Genomic DNA, 17,684 nt, shown 5'->3' on the forward strand with positions numbered 1-17,684 from the left:
TCTCTTCATCTATGCTCATTCCTTAGAGGACAGGCTTAAATATCTACCTCTCCCCAGACTGCATATTACATGTCCCACTACCTATTCACTCAGAGGTCTAATAGATAAATCAAACTTACATATCCAAAATTAAAATTATGATTCATCCTCCACAGCTCCCAAAAATCTGCTCCTCTCACACTCTTCCCTAGCTCAGTAAGTGCAAACACCATGCTTCCAAAACCTGCGTCATCTTGCTGCCCTTCTCTCATTGCTTCATCTGATCCATCAGCATATCTTGTGGAGGCTACCTCCACAGTAGTCTAACCACCATGATCTCTCATCAAGATTACTGCAATAGCTTCCTGTAGCAGGCACTTTAGGGCCCATGCCATCTCCTGTCAGCCTGCCGATTTCAGCACACCTGTGGCGGACAGCTCCATTCACATCGCTAGTGTTGCCATTTCAAGCACACTTTGGAGTCTTAGTTACTTCCCTGCTTAAGACTTTCCAATGGCCCCTCACAGTCTTCTGGGTCAAGTCCAAACTGGTATGTATCTTGCTTCACTTAGAACACGTGGTTATTCCTAAGAACAGCACACATCCCACTCTATTCTAACAGTCTGTTCCCTTGTCAGCGCCACCCTACAAACTGCATCCAGGAGCTATGCTCAGTGTAAAGCACAGTGTCTGGGAAATAACAGATGCTTAACAAATATTCACATTTATTGAGTGAATAAACGTCTTTGGGATACAGGATGTGAGACAGTGTTAGGACAAAATCATCTTCTGGCAGCAGTACTCGGAAATGACACTTAATCAATTTACTCTGAATGCTCCTATTATTCTCTCTGATCCTCAGCCTCCATTCAAATAAATAACAGGTGTGGTTTCATAAACTATCAAATGTAAAGCATTCTCATATCATATCCCCATGGCTGAGTTCCAAAATACACACTCGACTCTTGATCTAAACCAAAACTTATTATAGTGAGCTTCTGATGTCCAATAGACACATAACATTACTATTAATTTTTGGAGTACAATAGTCTAATGAAAATGTCAACTTCATAAGAGCAAGGGCAGTTTTATTCACCATTATTTTCAGAATATCTGGCCCAATAATAACCATTAATAGCTCAAATGCACTGAGTACTTACCATGTTAAAGGTAGGATTTTAATCCTTAACACGGACTTTCATTTTATCCTTTCAATAACCCAATGGGATAGGTATTTATAAGTACATTCTGCAGACAAGGAAACAAGAGGCACAGAGAGGCTAACACAAGGCCATGTAGCCAGAAGTGATGGAACTGAGAGTCAATTCCAGGCAGTCGGGCTTCCAACTCTGAGTCTTCACTCTTTCCATGATTTTGCTACATTACCTCTTAGTACCTGGCACCTAATTTTTCAGTGAATGAAAAAACGAATACAGTTTCCCTCTGCTAAATACCTATCATTGATGTGTATCAGGCACCAGATTCTCCAAAGAATATAAGCACACCTTTGAAAATAAAGATCAAATGTCAGTATCTCTTCTTCAGAACTGAACAGACCTACTTTTGGCTGTTTTATTTCCCTCTTTTTTTCAAATCAGTTCCTCTTACTCCAGAAGGCCTCCAACATTTTTTACTTTCAGGTTGTAACTGACAGAAGAAAAGCACATTCCCAGGGCACTGTTTCCACATACCGTTGAAGAGACACCCCCGAGCTTAATTGTCTCCACCGTGGTCCCCGAATCTTCCACAGCTGTCTTCTTCTCCGGAGGTATGGACGTGCCAGGCTCTCCAGCCATTCTTTTATTTCCAATTCCTGACATCTTGGCACAAGATGAGAGCTGTTTTCCTGGAGGGGAAAAAAGACAGAAACGTAGGTAAGATCTACTAGGAAAGCAACCATAAAAAAAAGACCGCCTGTGATGTGACAACTAACCGTTCTCCTGGCCAACCTTTCAACCTGGACCCATACACTCCACACCATCATGTTCCCCAAATTCCTCTTGGAAGGAAAGACGCAAACTGTGGAGGACAACCGAGGGTTGAATCTACACGACTACACACATCTAAAGAGGATGCTGGTAAGAAAAAAAGGTAATGGGTGAAGGATGAAGAGAAAAAGAAATCTCACTTGCTGACATGCCGAAATCAGAAAAATACAGTTTGAGACAAAAGCTAATTCTACTGCATTGGGAGAATCAGAGCTGAAAAGAGATCCGGAGATGTCTACTAAGTCATTAATATTGGACAAGTCATTTATCTCTGAGCCTGTATTTCCTAAACCAGGAACAACAGGAGTAGTCTAATCTTCCTAATCCCCTTATAAGGAATGAATAAGTAGAGAAAAAAAACTTAGCATGGAGCCTGACATGAAGCATGCTCTCAGAAATGCCACCTCTCCTTTCTACATCTGCGGTTTCTTTCCTATTCCCAAATGCCCGCCCCCCCCCCACCTCCCCCCCCCCCCCCCCCCCACGGTTTTCTGCAGCCCTAGAGAAGCTAGACCTCGGTGCGAATCCCAGCTCGACCTTTTAGGGAGCCGTGCTGCCTTGCAAGAGGAAGTTCCTGAACCTCGCTTTCCTCCTATGCACAAGGGGAGCGAACAAGCATTTTGTCTGTCCCAGCTGTCTCCCAGGGTCCCCGAGCTCAAAGGAAGCAGAATGGATGCCAAAGCGCTTTGCTACTGGAGAAAGCGGCCCCGCCATCACCGAGACCTCACACTGCCTCCGATGCAAGCTCCAGCGGGGAGGGTACCGGTGCAGCAACCTGAGTCGGCCCTCGCGTGGGGAGAAAGGAGCTGGTGGGGCAGGACAAGGGCCTCGATCTCACTCGCGAGTGGCCAAGGACCCAGGCTCCGGCACGGGCAAGGGCAGGCCCGGGAGGAGGAGGCCCCGAGCCGGGGAGGGTGGAGGTTCCCGACCCATCGCACAACCCATCGCACCCTCGGCCGAGATCTAACCTGGCTTCTTCCAGATCGCGATGCCCGAGAGCAGAACTCCCGGCACCTACCCTCCAACGTCCACGGAGCCCTCCCACCCCTCACCCCGGACCCGCAGGCGCAGACCCAGCGGAACTTCCGGGAGGCGGGGCCAGGGAGAAGGAAGGGAAAAAAAAGACGGTGTCGCTTTAACCAGCGGACGGAAGTGACGTAACGCACCGCGGGGGCGGGCGCCGAGGACCCGGAAGTAGGCGCCGTCTCTCTAGCAACCCAGGGGATTGGGCGGTCCGCTGAGTGCCCCAGGTGTACCCCGGCCTCTCTGATGATGGAGCTATGCCCCTGACTTTTTTTGGCTCGTTGATCTCTTACGGCAACCTGGCTTTTCTACTTAGATAAAGTGCCTTGTTCTGTTGCCTGTTACTGCTTCCACCGAGACTCGTTCAAATTGCCGATTGGCTGAGGGTCCTGTCAATCTCCGAGCTGGAAAAAAATAGCCTCGGACACGGGGAAAACGTTAACTGGGAGCCTCGGGTTGAAGGGTTCGGGTGAAAATGCAAGCGATTTTTATGGGCGTCTAGGCCTGTCGATTGTTCTTACAGGGAACTATACATACACGCTGCCTGCACATTAGAAACACTCGGGGAGTGTTGGTGTCTAGGGTGGTCCTGGACGCTGACACTCCTTCAAAAGCACCCCCAACCCCACGCTCCCATCCTCCCCCCAAGATTATAAGGTGCGAACGGTATTGACAATTACTGTTTTTGTGCTTCTTTAGGACAAGAAAATAATCAGGGAAACGATAAGAAACACAATAGTTTCTGATCTCTGATTGCAACATTAGTCTATTTTAAGCTAATTAAGTATTGCTTTTCGGTGGATAAAGTGCTATTTCCTATTCAGTTAAACTAAATGTTTTAATGATAGGGATCTAATCAATCTAACTCATCAATAAAAAGCTGTATGCCAGGCAGAACTATGTAAAACTACCCAATGACATCAGATAGAGGTCCAGAGATATGAGAGAAATGGTTATATTTCAAAACAAACAAACAAACAACAACAAAAACCCAAAAAAAACCAACAGTGGAATTTAGGCATCTTTGAAAAAATAAAATAAAATCTAATCCATGCTGGATTTCTAAAAGTGGGACGACTTTGGTCCCCGAGCCTGCTGGGTCTTCCCTGTGGGTAAGTAAGAAGGTAAACAATAGGAAACAAGTGTTCATGGTTTCAGGTACGAGCCTGGGAAGACGTGGCTCCAACTGGACTTCACATTTCGTTAGATAAAGCAGAAGCCTGAGCTGTGTTTGGGGACCCACCTGCTGGACCGCATTGTATGAGACACCGCACTAATTCTCTGATCTCCCCCCTTTAGCTGCTCCACTCTTGGCAAAGCTTGCATCCACAGAACACTGAATGGCAAGCAAGAATTTCACAGGCTGTCTTTGGTCAACAGATATGCTTTGTTTATTTTAAACAGTATTAGCTGCCTTTTGTGGTAAAAACAAAAACTGACTTTGTCAACATTTAAAATCAGACATTTTACATAAAAGTCCACATTATCAAATTCTCTTGAAAATATGGAAGATCTAGCAACACTGGGGTTATATTCTTGCACGGCTACCTTGCCTGGAGCTGAATAGTGCTGCCACTTTTATTCCTGTTTGCTACAATCCCCACTATTCATCATGTTCCTCACACTAGTTGAGTTTCATTTGAGTATCATCACCTCAAATGAAATTGTGTTGTATTGTAATAAATCAACCATTGATACTAAGTGAATAGGGCTGGTTGCCAACCTAGTATCCATTCCCCCTCTCTTACCTCTTAACAGAGCACAACCAGTGATACATTTTATTCATGTATCCATTCAGCTCCCTTCATTCTGTATGTCTTTGGGGAAGCTGACTTCACTTACATCTCCAAGGAATGTGTTAATACAAATAGTAAGCCCCATTCCCCAAGCCAAAGTCCTAGCAGTAAAAAATGCACAGTTTAATCAGAGTGAATTGCTTGGTGTAGTAGAACTAAAGCAGTTTACTTATATTTTATGTGAAGCCCCAAACTGTTGGAGCCTAATGAAACCAACACAGAGGTGGACAGAACTAATATTTTTTTCCAAATTAATATTTGTCAAGGGATCCAAGGGAGAAGCTCAGGGAAATGGAGCCAGATCAATTTAGGATACCCCGAAACTTCAGCCCACACTTCAGAGTGCTAGAGAAGATATTGAGAAGAGCGCAGACCTTTGTCGAACCTTTCATTTCTCACCATGGAGATAACCATGTTCTCCAGCTACTGGTGAGGCCTATATTTTCCAAAAGCCCCAGTCTGACACCTTTCTCAATAGCCTATCCTGATCCAGAGAGGTAGCCTCACCCAGAGAATTGGGAAAATGGGAGAGATGAAGGGTAGGATGGCAGAGAATTCTCTCATTGACACACTCCCCGTTTCCTACCTGTCACCACCTGTTCACCATCTTATTCGAGAGAGAGAAAAAGAGTAGCTCTGGAAAAACAAGTTTGTCTCTCACACATAAATGGCAGAATAGCGTTTGCTATGCTAAAAGGATATTTAATATTTTATATCACTTGTCTTTGACAGTTCTCATTGCTTGTATCAACAGAATTATAAATTTTAATAATTTTTTAAAGGAAAAGGCATTCAGCCGAAACGGTTTGGCTCAGTGGATAGAGCGTCGGCCTGCGGACTGAAAGGTCCCAGGTTCGATTCCGGTCAAGGGCATGTACCTGGGTTGCGGGCACATCCCCAGTAGGAGATGTGCAGGAGGCAGCTGATCAATGTTTCTCTCTCATCGATGTTTCTAACTCTCTATCCCTCTCCCTTCCTCTCTGTAAAAAAATCAATAAAATATATTTTTAAAAAAGGAAAAGGCATTCATAATTCAAGTGATTTTTTTCCAAATTAATATTTGTCAAGGGATCCATCTTTAGGCTTGCAACCCGTCCTCATTAACTACACCGTTGTGCCACATGGTGGCAGCAGACAATATGCATTCTTCCCAGTTCCTTTTCTAAAGCTTTGGGTCCAGCTACCCAAGACTTCTGTCATATTTTTAACTTAATTCTTAGAAACCTGGTCAACTACTTAGGGTGGGCTTAATGCTCTCATAAAGGACAATATTGAGATAGTTTGGATTTTTGTACACTATTTTGTCTATGCTCCTGCCAATGTTCTGCTGTGTGGGATTTGTATACAAAACATGATTCTAGAAGACCTTTATTTATCCTTACTTTTAGTCAGGCTGTATTTTATCTACCATGACATCACTTGTTAAACAGAAACATACAGAGCCCATGGCGCCTGCTCTAGGCTTACTGAATCAGAATCTCCAAGGACAAGCTCTCTGGAAATGTTAAGTTCTTACTTTTGTAAGTCTGCCCCCTATCTGAGCATATTTGAGGAACACTGCTCTAAGTGATGCTATCCAGCTCTGCCTGAAAGTGTTTACAGAAACCAGCCCTTCTCTTGTCCTCACCTCCTACCTTATAGCAACTCACCATCGCTGAATCTTTCTTTCTTCTGTATGTCCCTGCCTCCTCCACCCCAGATCACCTGGTCTGCTATGCTATGCCATGTCCAGGCCTCTTACTTTGTGGTTTCTGGGGACCATGGTAGTGGCTTAGCTCAGGAAGTGAGTCCCAGCAGGGTCTATGGAAGGGTGAGTGCTGATAGATTCATTGAAGGATGAGAGTCACAAATTGTCAGAGAAACCCACCTTTAGTTAATGCTCTCCTAGAAAGCTGTGGTGTATCTGTTGGTCTTCTATGATTTATACCGTGTAACCGGGTAGAAAACTATACTCTCCAGCTACCATAAAAATGTTAGGTTCCTAATATTTTTATAATTTTGATTTTCATTATGCACGTGTGCTGGCTGTGACTCCCTCATTAGAGCATGACATTTTGGATGAGAAGCCACAGTGTCTTTGTGAATTCTCACCGGGTAGATCCACTATTTCATATTGCTATTACTGGGTAACTGGCAGTCCACCTGGCCTTGGAGGAGAAAGAACAGCGTTACTGAAATGCTTGCAGTAGGCATTGATATGGAGATGTGAAGCATAATTATGAAGATAACATTTGGAATTTTCATTACCAGCCCAGTAGCATGACCATCCTTTAGAAAACAAACTGAGGACTAAAATTGGATTTCAGGTTAAGGGCATTTTTCAAAATGAGTAAATGTGAACTTGGGTTTTCATGGTCTTAAAGGGCAAAGGGGACCGAAGACAAAGCCCAGGGACCAGTAATGTTGGGTGCCTGTTAGAGACTCCTTCCCATAAAAGTAAACTGGGACTAACCATTTTAACATCCAAGGGAGTGAAATAAGATTGTCTGTTTCAAAGCTTCATGAAAAGATTTTTACCCACTGATCTGAAATTACAAAAGGCACTTAGAAAGAATTTCAAAGAATGCAGAGAGGTGGGAGAAGGGTCCACAAAGGCCCCGGGCAGAGACAAATACAAATAAGAGATTGTTCCTTCTTGGAATGTGCAGAAAATAGACTCTGAGCTGGAGATTTGTGTGCTAAAGGTTTAACATCTGTACGGGGGTGAAGAAAGCAGGATTGGACAGAAGGAGAGTTGGACTGCACAGCAAAGGCCCCCGTGGATGCCATGAGCAGCTCTAGAACTGGGAACGCCTTTCAGAGTTGCCCTGAATTAAAGCAAGGAGGCCAGGCTTTATCCCCCTCCACCAATCAGTGATTGGATGTGGAGACTGGGTGGCATGGGGAAGGGGGCAGAACCTTGATCTAGCTGGCGTTCTCCAGCCAAGGGCAAACTTGGAGGGAAACTCAACTGAGAACTGTCAACATCCAACATTCCCAGCACCTGGGGAAAATGAGTTCCTCCGTTTTCAAGGGAGGCTGGGAAGATGTTGACAGCACACCACAGCATCCACTGGATGACCAAAGGATAGAAATAACCAGTGCTGGCAGCTAGAGTTGGAAGAATGTCACTTTGGAGTCTTGTGAAGAGGCACGAGGTCTGGGGTTCCCACTCGACTCCTGCAAATGAAGGTGTGGAGGCTTGCTGAAAGGCGGTCCTTGTCCTAGCACACAGGCACTCCCTTGATGCCTTCAGATGCTGGTTTGTAAAAAGACTGTTGCATTTTACTCTGAAGTTATAGACTCTGTTTTTATTCCTAAAGAGAGGAAGAGGGAAGAAGAGCCCATTTTCCAACACTTTAAATAACACAGTACTATGGACCAAATTGTGTCCCCTTCAAACTCATATGTTGTGGGGAAGCACGGGACTTGGTTGGAAAGTCTGTAAGGAGGATTCTACGAAAGGTCAGGGGCCTCTGGGGAGACCTTACCAAAGGCAGCAGCCCCTGCTTTGACTTTTCCAAACAAGTCCGAGCCCCCCGGTGTTTTGCTGGAATCTCTATGTTCAGTATTTAGTCTTGTAGAAGCATGTTCTTTCTCAAGAATACTTACCCTGCTGATTGTATCTAGTTCAAGCTGTTGTTACAATAAAAGCCTAAGGAGGCAGGCAATCAGAGCTGTTTTGGCTCCTTATGCCAACCAGCCCCTTAGCCTTCTCTTTCATAGAAACGTGTGTCAGAGCCATCCATTCATCCATCGCTCAGGGTCTGCTGGTCAGTCCTGGCAATATGTGATTCCCAATGTGATGGTATTTAGAGATGAAGCCTACGGAAAGGGCAGGAAAGCAAAACACTATGTAAACTTCATGAGCAAAATTCCATTAAAATTTTTATGTAGTCCATTACATTTATGAAATAATTTAGAGAGAAATGAAAATGTCTAATATTTAGTCTTTCCAACCAGAAACACATCATGGGCCTCTATTTTCTCAAGTCTTCCTTTATGCTTCCATGAAGCTTCATGGTTTCTTGCTACAAGTCTTTCATATTACTTATCAAGTTTATGTCTAGATAGTCCATAAGTTTTGTTTCTATTGAGAATAAGACTGTTTAAGTTTTTTTCCCAATTGGTTATAAGTGCTATACAGAACAGCTCTATATATTTTTGCATTTGACTTATTATTTTACAGAACTCTCTTGAAGATTCTCTTGGATTCTTTTGGAGAGGTAGAAAACAATCACATCATCTGCAAATAATGATAGTTTTTCTTGCTTCCTTTCCAATATGTATGCCACTTTTATCCCTTTTCTTATCTCATTTGTCATGAAGAGAATGGTGACACTGAACACTCCCTACCTCCTGTATTCTTTTCCCACCACAACTATTTTCATGCCAACCACCTTAAACTTTGTCTCTCAGAGGTTAGCAGCTCAATTAGCTTGCATATTATCACCCTTCTTTATTAATCACCGTGCCTCATCTGAGTCATCCTTCTAAATCATATCTGTCTTTTAAGATCCAATTCAAGTCTCTATTCCATTGATTAAGTCTTTCTAGATAATGTCCCAACTCTTGTTGCTTAAGCTCATCAACTCTGACAATGAAGATAGTGTTAAAACTTGAAATGCAATGCAAGAAGGAGGCATCCCTAGAGAAGGCTGGCTGGTTAGCATAAAAATAACTCCTAGGTGAAGTCACCTTGGGGCAACACACACAAAACTGATTACACTTTAGGACCCCCATAGGTAATCTAGGACTAAAGAAAACACTCATTATCCAAACTTATATGCAATGTCCTAACCATTTTTTAATGATTAGCCTACTTGTTAATTATTTCAATAAGACCAGACACTTGCATTCTTTGGTCATTAACTTCTCTTCCTGTAGCTGGTCTGTGAGTGAAGCCACATCCTATATAATAAAAAACTAATATGCAAATTGTCAGAATTCAACCAACCAGAAGATCGACTGCTTGCTATGACGTGCACTGACCACCAGGGGGGCAGCGTGGAACGAAGGAAGGCCCTGGCTGGCAGCTGAAAGGCCCCAATCGGCCCTGATCGCCAGCCAGGCTAGGGACCCTAACCGTGCATGAATTTTGTGCACCGGGCTTCTAGTATATAGATAATCAGGAGGCTGCTTGGTGAACCTGGAATTGAATCAAGCAGAATTAGAGACACTATTTTAGTATTAATGGTACCTATCACGAAGTGCTGGCTAAATAATGCTACAGCTTCACAATGAAAAATGTATCTAAACTTATGGTGCTAAAGTGAACCAACATTTCACTGTGATTAATATGATCTCTTTTTCATTTTTAAAAATTAACTGTATTGTATAATTTAAAAGTGCTAAGAGACTACAACTTAAATGTTCTCTCACACACAAATAAAACCCAGAGAACTTTTAAAAACATTATCCCAGCCCAGGGTAATTGTGCTTGTTCAGTTCAATCCCTCAGAACAAAAATTTGGGGCAATTAGGTTTCCAGGCATACCTTCCCTCACCTTTGGAGTTTATAGGAGTCCTAAGAGAATCCACATAGAGAAGGGAGGCCACCTGAACTGCCTCCCACCTGATCGAAGTAAGATCTAAGAGATCAGGCACCCCCTGATGACTAGTTAAGAGTGGTGAGATGGATCATTGAACACTAAAGAATCTATATCATGCTGTTTTCACATTGCAAGAAGGGTCTGAATTCCAGCAAAATAAGTGTCAGATTTAAAAAAATGTTCATGTAAAGCTTATTTGGCTTTATTTATATTCAATTTGTAAATATGTTTTGATGTATATAGCTATATAAACATAAGGCAGTTAAACCAAGATTACGTTTATACATTTTTAGCTAACATTATGACAAAAATAATTTAAGTAAATACTAAGTGGTCCATGAGAAACTTGTTTGCCTTTAGAGAGGGGTCTGTACATTACTTAAGTTTGAAAAATACTACGTATTACTTAATTGTATATATACTGTCTTGTGTGGTTCATGATTGTTACTTATATTTAGTCTTTTTCATTCCCTAGCTTTTAAATTACTCTGAGATCAATAAAGGAAAATTGATATCAATATAGCTGACATGGTATATCAATTTAAACATTTATTGACTCTAACAAATTGCATGTATTAAGATGTCATTTGCATTCATTCTGCTACACAAAGATATGAATTTCTGGTGCCTGAGGCATGTGGCCAAATTCAGTTAAAAGGAGGTTGTGAGCAGAGGTACTAGCCTATGACCAGGACCAGTGGTATATGTTTAGAATCTTGTCTTATCAGCACCTTTTCCATACCTCAGAAGAAGAATAAGGCTGATTCCACTGAAGACTAACACAGTTACAGTTAGTGAAGTCACTACAGAGTTGTGAAATCTGCATTGCCTCCAGCATCCCAGCTCTTGTGAAGTCCTGGGTGGGTGGCGGGGGGTGGGGGGAGGCACCTCCATGATCCTTCTGCACTGAGCCAACTCTTCTCTCTCTTCTCTCACTCGGAACCTTTGGAAACACTGACCTCATACATACACATACTAACTATTGTGAACGTAAGTTGATGTGTTACCTCTCCCAGGCAGCTCTCTCTCATTTGAAGCTTGCCTTGCTTGGTCTTTAACTGCAGGACGTCGATATTATTTCCTGCTGAAGACAATTATACAGCAGGAGACACGTAGATCTTACTTCGATCAGGTGGAAGGCAGTTCAGGTGGCCTCCCTTCCCTATTCTTAGTTCTGATTGGTAACTTTCACCCTTTACGATGGATCATGTCGTTATGCCTTATTTATTGAACTAAAACCTCCAGTTATAATTTATGCACCAGCCTAGAAGCTGGATTCATTTGTAGCTCGTAATTGAATAAGGCTTTACAAGTAATTGGATGCCAGGGTAACAGCCATTTCAAAAGCAGAAGGATAAAGATACTATCAGTTGAACATGTCGGGGCCATGGAGCACATTTTGACACTGCATTGGCATTTCAAATGTTCAGTTAACCTTGAAGACTACTTCCTTCTAAGACCATATGGTTCCCCTTTTTTTTCTCTTGTGCTCATTTTTATTAATAATTATGTGTGTGGACACTTACAACTGACTGATGGCCAAACCTAATTAAATCAGCTTGTTGAAATGTGACCTTAACATTTAAAATAACAGGAAAGAGATATGTGTCATCAAGCTGCTAAATGCTAAAATATCTGAAGTACTGAACATCTTGTTTTGTGTTTTTTTTATTCCTGTGAAGGCTGTCCTACTTTTAAAATGAGTGCCAATCAATCTGTAAATTTGTATTAAACATTTAAAATGTCATACACAATGATCCAGCTATCAGAATACATAATTCTAATTATGTATTCTAAAGAAAATAAAGTCAAATAATTGTTGAAATATAAACATAGAAAAATGTTTATCATAGCACTGTTTACAATTTTATATTTTAGAATCAACCTAAATATGGTTGATGTCTATATATGTCTATAATATAGAATTCTATTTAACCGTTAATGTTTGACAGAGAGCTGTATTTGTTAACATGAAATAAGCTTACAAGGTATTGCTGAAGGGTAATCACGTTAGAGGAATATGTGTATAGATAAAAACTACACCAGGCCTGAGAGGTGTGGTTCAGTGGTTAGAGCATTGGACCAAGCACCAAGGGGTTGCTGGTTCACTTCTTGGTCAAGGGAACGTACCTGTGTTGCAGGTTTGATTCCTGATGGGGTTAGGGCACCTGCAGGGGCAACCAATCGATGTGTCTCTCTGACATCAATGTTTCTCTCTCTCTTTCTCTCCCTCTCCCTCCTCCCTTCCTCCCACTCTCTCTAAAAAATTGGGGAAAAAAATACCCTCAGGTGAGGATTAACAAACCCTACACCATATACTTTGAGTGATTTAAATCTTAGAAAACAAAGGCAGTCTTTCTCTGATACACATGTAATGTCTCTGGTAGGACGAGGAGAGGAAAAACATGACTCTTGGAATTTTTGTAGCTTTTCCTGATTGTTGTTCGGGCCGCGGTGCTCTGAGGTGGGTCTGGAGAAGGTCCAGGAGACAAGGCTGCAGACTTCCCAGGATATATCTAACCTTTTTGTACCAGGGATTCAGGCCAGCTCTGCCCTGGGACTGTGTGGAGTGCTAGAGGAAAGGCCGCTCTGGCAATAACTGACGTAAACACTTAAGGTATGAGTCAGCACCTATCAAACTGAAGGCTCTCAAAGACACTGCTAAGCTTTCAGCGTTGCTGTTCGAAGACTGTACTGCAGAAAGTATTGAGCGAGAAACGGATTTACTGCTGGTGCAGCCAAGTCAAAAGCAAGGACTTTCAGAACGAGGTGCTCCATTCTTAGAACTTGATTCTTGGTGCAGGTGTCATCTGTAATGTACACAAACTCTGCTACTTCTGGGAGTGTATTTCTTTAAACGTTGAGGCTAACAGCGAAACCGCAGTGCCCACAAGCTGAAGTTTCCTCTCAACACAGACATGGATGAAAGGAGCCCGTGGATGTCATTCACAGCCACGTGCAGGGGCTCATTCTGTAGTTTATATTCTTCTCCTACTTCAGCTAACCGGTCCAGGAGGATAGCCCTTATAGTTGGCGATGTCTGGCTTTTTCTTCATGTAACCCCCATTAGGGTGGCATGTAACGTCCATTTCCCTAAGCCTTAGGTATGGGACTTCATTAGCACTGGCTTTCATCATCCAATACAATGGGCATGTCCGTAGTGTGGGGTGACTCAAAACTACCATCCATTGGATAAGCAAGAGGTACCAGCGTCTTTTTGGTTCAGTTAAAGTCATCGCTGAATTGAACGCCAGGACAGCTTCACATTCTGGTTTGTTGTTTTCTTTCAGATTCATCTGGCCTCTTTAGAGTCTCCTCTTCTGCTTCACCCACGTGAGTGGTTAAGTGCAAGCTGTATACGGTTTGCTTTCCAGGGAGGAACAATGGCATGCTCAGCATCTATAGGAAGATCCTAAAGAAGTGCAACCCATCTCCTCTTGGGCCCTGGCAGCCCTCAGTACCACCAGCCAGTGGGTTCTGGGGCTGCTGGGCACGCAATGTCTTCTGGGAATTGGTGTTCTCTGGGTCCTCTTGGGGTGCGGTCTGCTGCAATGTTAGCAGTGCCCAGCGCGCCTCGCGGAGCCCTAGAGGTGTCCAACATCCCTGCTCCTGAGGACGCCGCTGACCCCCCCCCCCCTCACCCCCACCCCACCCCTGGCACGGAGGAACGCTGGGCGAAGGCACCGTGGGGCGTGGAAGACTAGCTCGCCCACAGTCCGTGTATAAAACATGAATGAGCAAGTACCTTGCTTTGCATTGTCACTGGTTCCTGGAAACTTAGACATTCCATTTCGTTGCGTGAACTTATTTGTTTGTAGCTGACTTGCTAGTGTTGAAGAGAGAATCACAGGCCCCGGAGGCTTTACTTGTGCTAACGCCCAAGACACCAAAACCTAGATTTAATACCTGATTTAATTGCAGTTTCAACCTCTCCCAGAAACATAATCTTTATCAACCTGTCACACATCAGCAAAGTAATGTTACCTGCCCTCTCCACATCGCCCATCTCCCCACAGGAACAAGAGGCGATCTGCAGATAAAGCCCTAGCCGTTCCCTTCCACCCACAAGAAAACGTCCTAAAATAATCTAAAAATAATCCATTAGGGCCAACCCATTTGTTTTCTTTTACTAAAAATCTCCCTGCCACACCCTTCCTATAGAAGGCTTCCATTTTGTGCAAACCCTTGGAGTGTCTCTCTGCCCGAGTGTTTACACCAGTTAGAGCTCCACATTTACTGGGTAGAGTTCTGTTAACCCTTGGAAGCCGTAACATAACCTGTAAGTTCACCAAGAAACCTGTAGTGCAGCGGTTCTCAACCTGTGGGTCGCGATCCCTCTGGCAGTCGAACGACCCTTTCACAGGGGTCGCCTAAGACCATCCTGCATATCAGATATTTACATTAGGATTCATAACAGCAGCAACATTACAGTTATGAAGTAGCAACGAAAATAATTTTATGGTTGGGTCACAACATGAGGAACTGTATTTCAAGGGCCAGCTTACACTGCTAAGTGTAAGCACTGACCATTGTTGTTGTTGTTTTTCTTTTTTGTCATGCGAGCGCCTGATTTAAGCTTTGGTTGTTGAGGCATAAACTTCAAAGAAGCAGCCACTTCAGTGATGGCCACATGGAATAAACACATTTCCAGTCACAAAACCAGCTAAGGAGCCAGGCCGCCTCTGGGGCTGAGGCTCCTTTGCTTAAGATTATCTTGTTAGATTTCAGTGACTGACCATTTGTGCTTTTTTTTTCTTCCCAGGCTTTAAATTCTTACACTTAAGGTTTAACTTCACCAAAAAGGAAATCAGCCTGGAACTGTAGGCCCCCGCCCTCAAGCCCAATAAAAGCAGAACCTCAGGCCCAAGCACACGCCCTGTCTCTCTACCAGAGACCTGCTGTGCGGCCCCAGGTGTGCTGTGTAACTTCCAGGTCCTGTAAATAATAAACCTTTATTTTTTTTAAGTTTCCTGATGTAACCAGGAAAAGAGTGTCTTGTAATCATAATAAGACCACCAGGGCCAGTCCAGCCACACATTGGTTATTGATAGGCTGAGATCAGCACAAACAAAGCTTTCAGTTTAGTTCAAGGTCAGAGTCAGCATTTGGGGGAAATAAGGACACACAGCTGGTTATAATGATCACCAAATAGTATATATATCGACAAGACAAGCCTTTTTCAAGGGCAACACCAGGAATTTAAGCAAAGGAAGACAGAATTTCAAAGTGGTCAATAGTTAAAGATAGAGTAACTCTTATTAGGAGGCAGTTTATACATCGAAAAGGGCAAGTACTACTTAAATTACTTTTGATGTTTTTACCAAAAAAAATTTAATTCTCAATGTTTCTAAAATGTAAATTATAATGTACTAAATAATTATTAGTTTGACTTTGTTTTTCATTTTCCCAGACAGTATGTTTTTATACCCAACAGTATGAGAGTTTTTAAAGTTTTGGCAAAAAAAAAAAATGTTAAGGTCATGGAATAATCCTGTTTTCCGATTGATTATTTAAATGGTTTTGTATGGTTTCAGCATGCACAATCATTTTTCAGTTCTGCACTACTGTGCAAAAGTGAGGACTGCCTGTGCTTGAGAACATTTTTGTCATGCCTACATATCTGCACAAGTTTGCTGGATATAAAATTCTGGATAATAAGTTTTCTTTCTTTAATAATTTGAAAACCTTTCTCCACGTGTCTTATTGCAACCATGATTGCTGTTGAAGAAATCTAATGACAATCTGATATTTGTTCCTGTGTAGTTGATATGTTCTTCTCGGTAAGCCTTTTAGAATTTTTTTAAAAATATATTTTATTGATTTTTCACAGAGAGGAGGGGAGAGGGACAGAGAGCTAGAAACATCGATGAGAGAGAAACATCGATCAGCTGCCTCCTGCACGCCCCCCACTGGGGATGTGCCCGCAACCAAGGCACATGCCCTTGATCGGAATCGAACCTGGGACCCTTGCGTCCGCAGGCCGACACTCCATCCACTGAGCCAAACCGGTTAGGGCAAGAATTTTTGCCCTTTATATTCTTAAATGTCACTAAGATGTGTTTAACTGTGAGTTTTTTTACTAATTTCTCCTCTTTGACATTCCTTTCATCTTTTTTTTTTTAAAATTGATTTCAGAGAAAGGAAGGGAGAGGGAGATAGAGATAGAAACACGGATGGGAGAGACACATCCATCAGGTGCCTCCTGCACATCCCCCACTGGGGACTGAGCTGCAACCTAGGCATGTGCCCTGACCAGGAATCTAACCGGTGACCTCTTGGTGCATGGGACAGTGCTCAACCAACTGAGCCACACCCGCCGGGTTCATCTCTTTTTTAATTTCAAAAATTTATCTTTGTGTTTTTTTTTTTAATATTTTCTCTTTTGTTTTTGTTTTTTCCGCCCGGTATGCAAATTCACAATCCCTCTGAGCCTCAGTTTTCTTAACTTGGAATAGTAATAGTAGTTTCCTTATAGGATTGTTGTATGTACTAAAATCATGTGAATTCTGTGTTTTACACAGTGCCTAGCAAACAACCACTCCATTATTAACTAGTAGACTAGATTGACCAACTTTGTCAATTGGACAAGATCATTCATTTGGCCAAACCCCCATTTTTCCATCTGTAAGATGGGTATGTTATCATCCATCTGTCAAAATTAAAGGTGGGGATGGTACTGCTTCCAACTCAAATGAACCACCAAGGCCTCTCCTAGGAGAGTCTGACAGGTGAGTGGAAAGAGCTACAGACCTAAACCCCATGCTTGCCTGGGTGATCTCGTTCAACCAAGCCTTTCTGCTTTTTAAATAAACGTTTACATTTTTGGCTTTTGGAATAAGGGTTGCACTTGGCTAAGTATCTTCTCAAATCTTTCATCCTTTGCAAATTGGGGACGGCAATCAAGGTACAGGAGTGAAGTGACAGCTAGGGGAATGTTCATAAGGTGCCTGGGGTAAAGCTGGATACAGCGGAGACTGGGGGTGGAAGTGGTGTCCGTTATTATTACTTAAAATGCACTGTTATTGTTAAATGTATTACAGACATCTCCCGTTTTCCCCTTAGCCTCCCTCCACCAGTCTCCAGCTCCACCCAGACCTTCCCGCACTATTTTCCGTGTCCATGAGTTATGCACACAGGCACACAAATTCTTTGGTTAATCTCTTTTCCCCTCCGCCTCCCCCGCCCCGCTAACATCTGTCAGTCTGTTTCCTGCTTCCATGTCTCTGAGCCTATTTTGTGTTTATGATTGGCAAAACCAAATCCCTCCAGCAGAGAACAGCGGAGGCTGCGGACCGCGAGAGCCGAGACTCACCCCCTACCTCCTTTCCACTTCCTTCGCCCTGAGCCTGCTTTTCCGCCTCTGCCCA

At 43.0% G+C, this 17,684-nt stretch overlaps 1 protein-coding gene and 1 pseudogene across 4 annotated transcripts in view; both read right to left on the reverse strand.

Annotated features, from left to right (window-relative positions):
• RNF20 (ring finger protein 20) overlaps positions 1-17,653 on the reverse strand; it is a 41,279-nt gene extending 23,626 nt beyond the window's left edge. The window contains exons 1-3 of one of the 4 annotated variants that reach the window (XM_070431016.1): positions 17,637-17,653; positions 8,378-8,590; positions 1,671-1,825 (exon numbers count right to left, since the gene is read on the reverse strand). In XM_070431016.1, coding sequence (XP_070287117.1) covers positions 1,671-1,799 — 129 coding nt within the window. In that variant the 5' untranslated portion in view covers positions 1,800-1,825; positions 8,378-8,590; positions 17,637-17,653. Of the gene's footprint in view, positions 1-1,139; positions 1,200-1,670; positions 1,826-2,935; positions 3,039-8,377; positions 8,591-17,636 lie in introns of those variants that run through there. The other 3 variants (XM_070431014.1, XM_070431018.1, XM_070431017.1) reach the window with 3 other exon arrangements.
• On the reverse strand, positions 12,654-14,107 carry LOC139021068 (cyclin-A2 pseudogene; annotated as a pseudogene).
• Positions 17,654-17,684: the final 31 nt, after the last annotated feature.

The sequence above is a fragment of the Myotis yumanensis genome, unplaced genomic scaffold, assembly GCF_028538775.1.
Source record: "Myotis yumanensis isolate MYYU_CA2020_CCGP unplaced genomic scaffold, mMyoYum1.0.hap1 SCAF_12, whole genome shotgun sequence".
NCBI classification, from domain to species: domain Eukaryota; kingdom Metazoa; phylum Chordata; class Mammalia; order Chiroptera; family Vespertilionidae; genus Myotis; species Myotis yumanensis.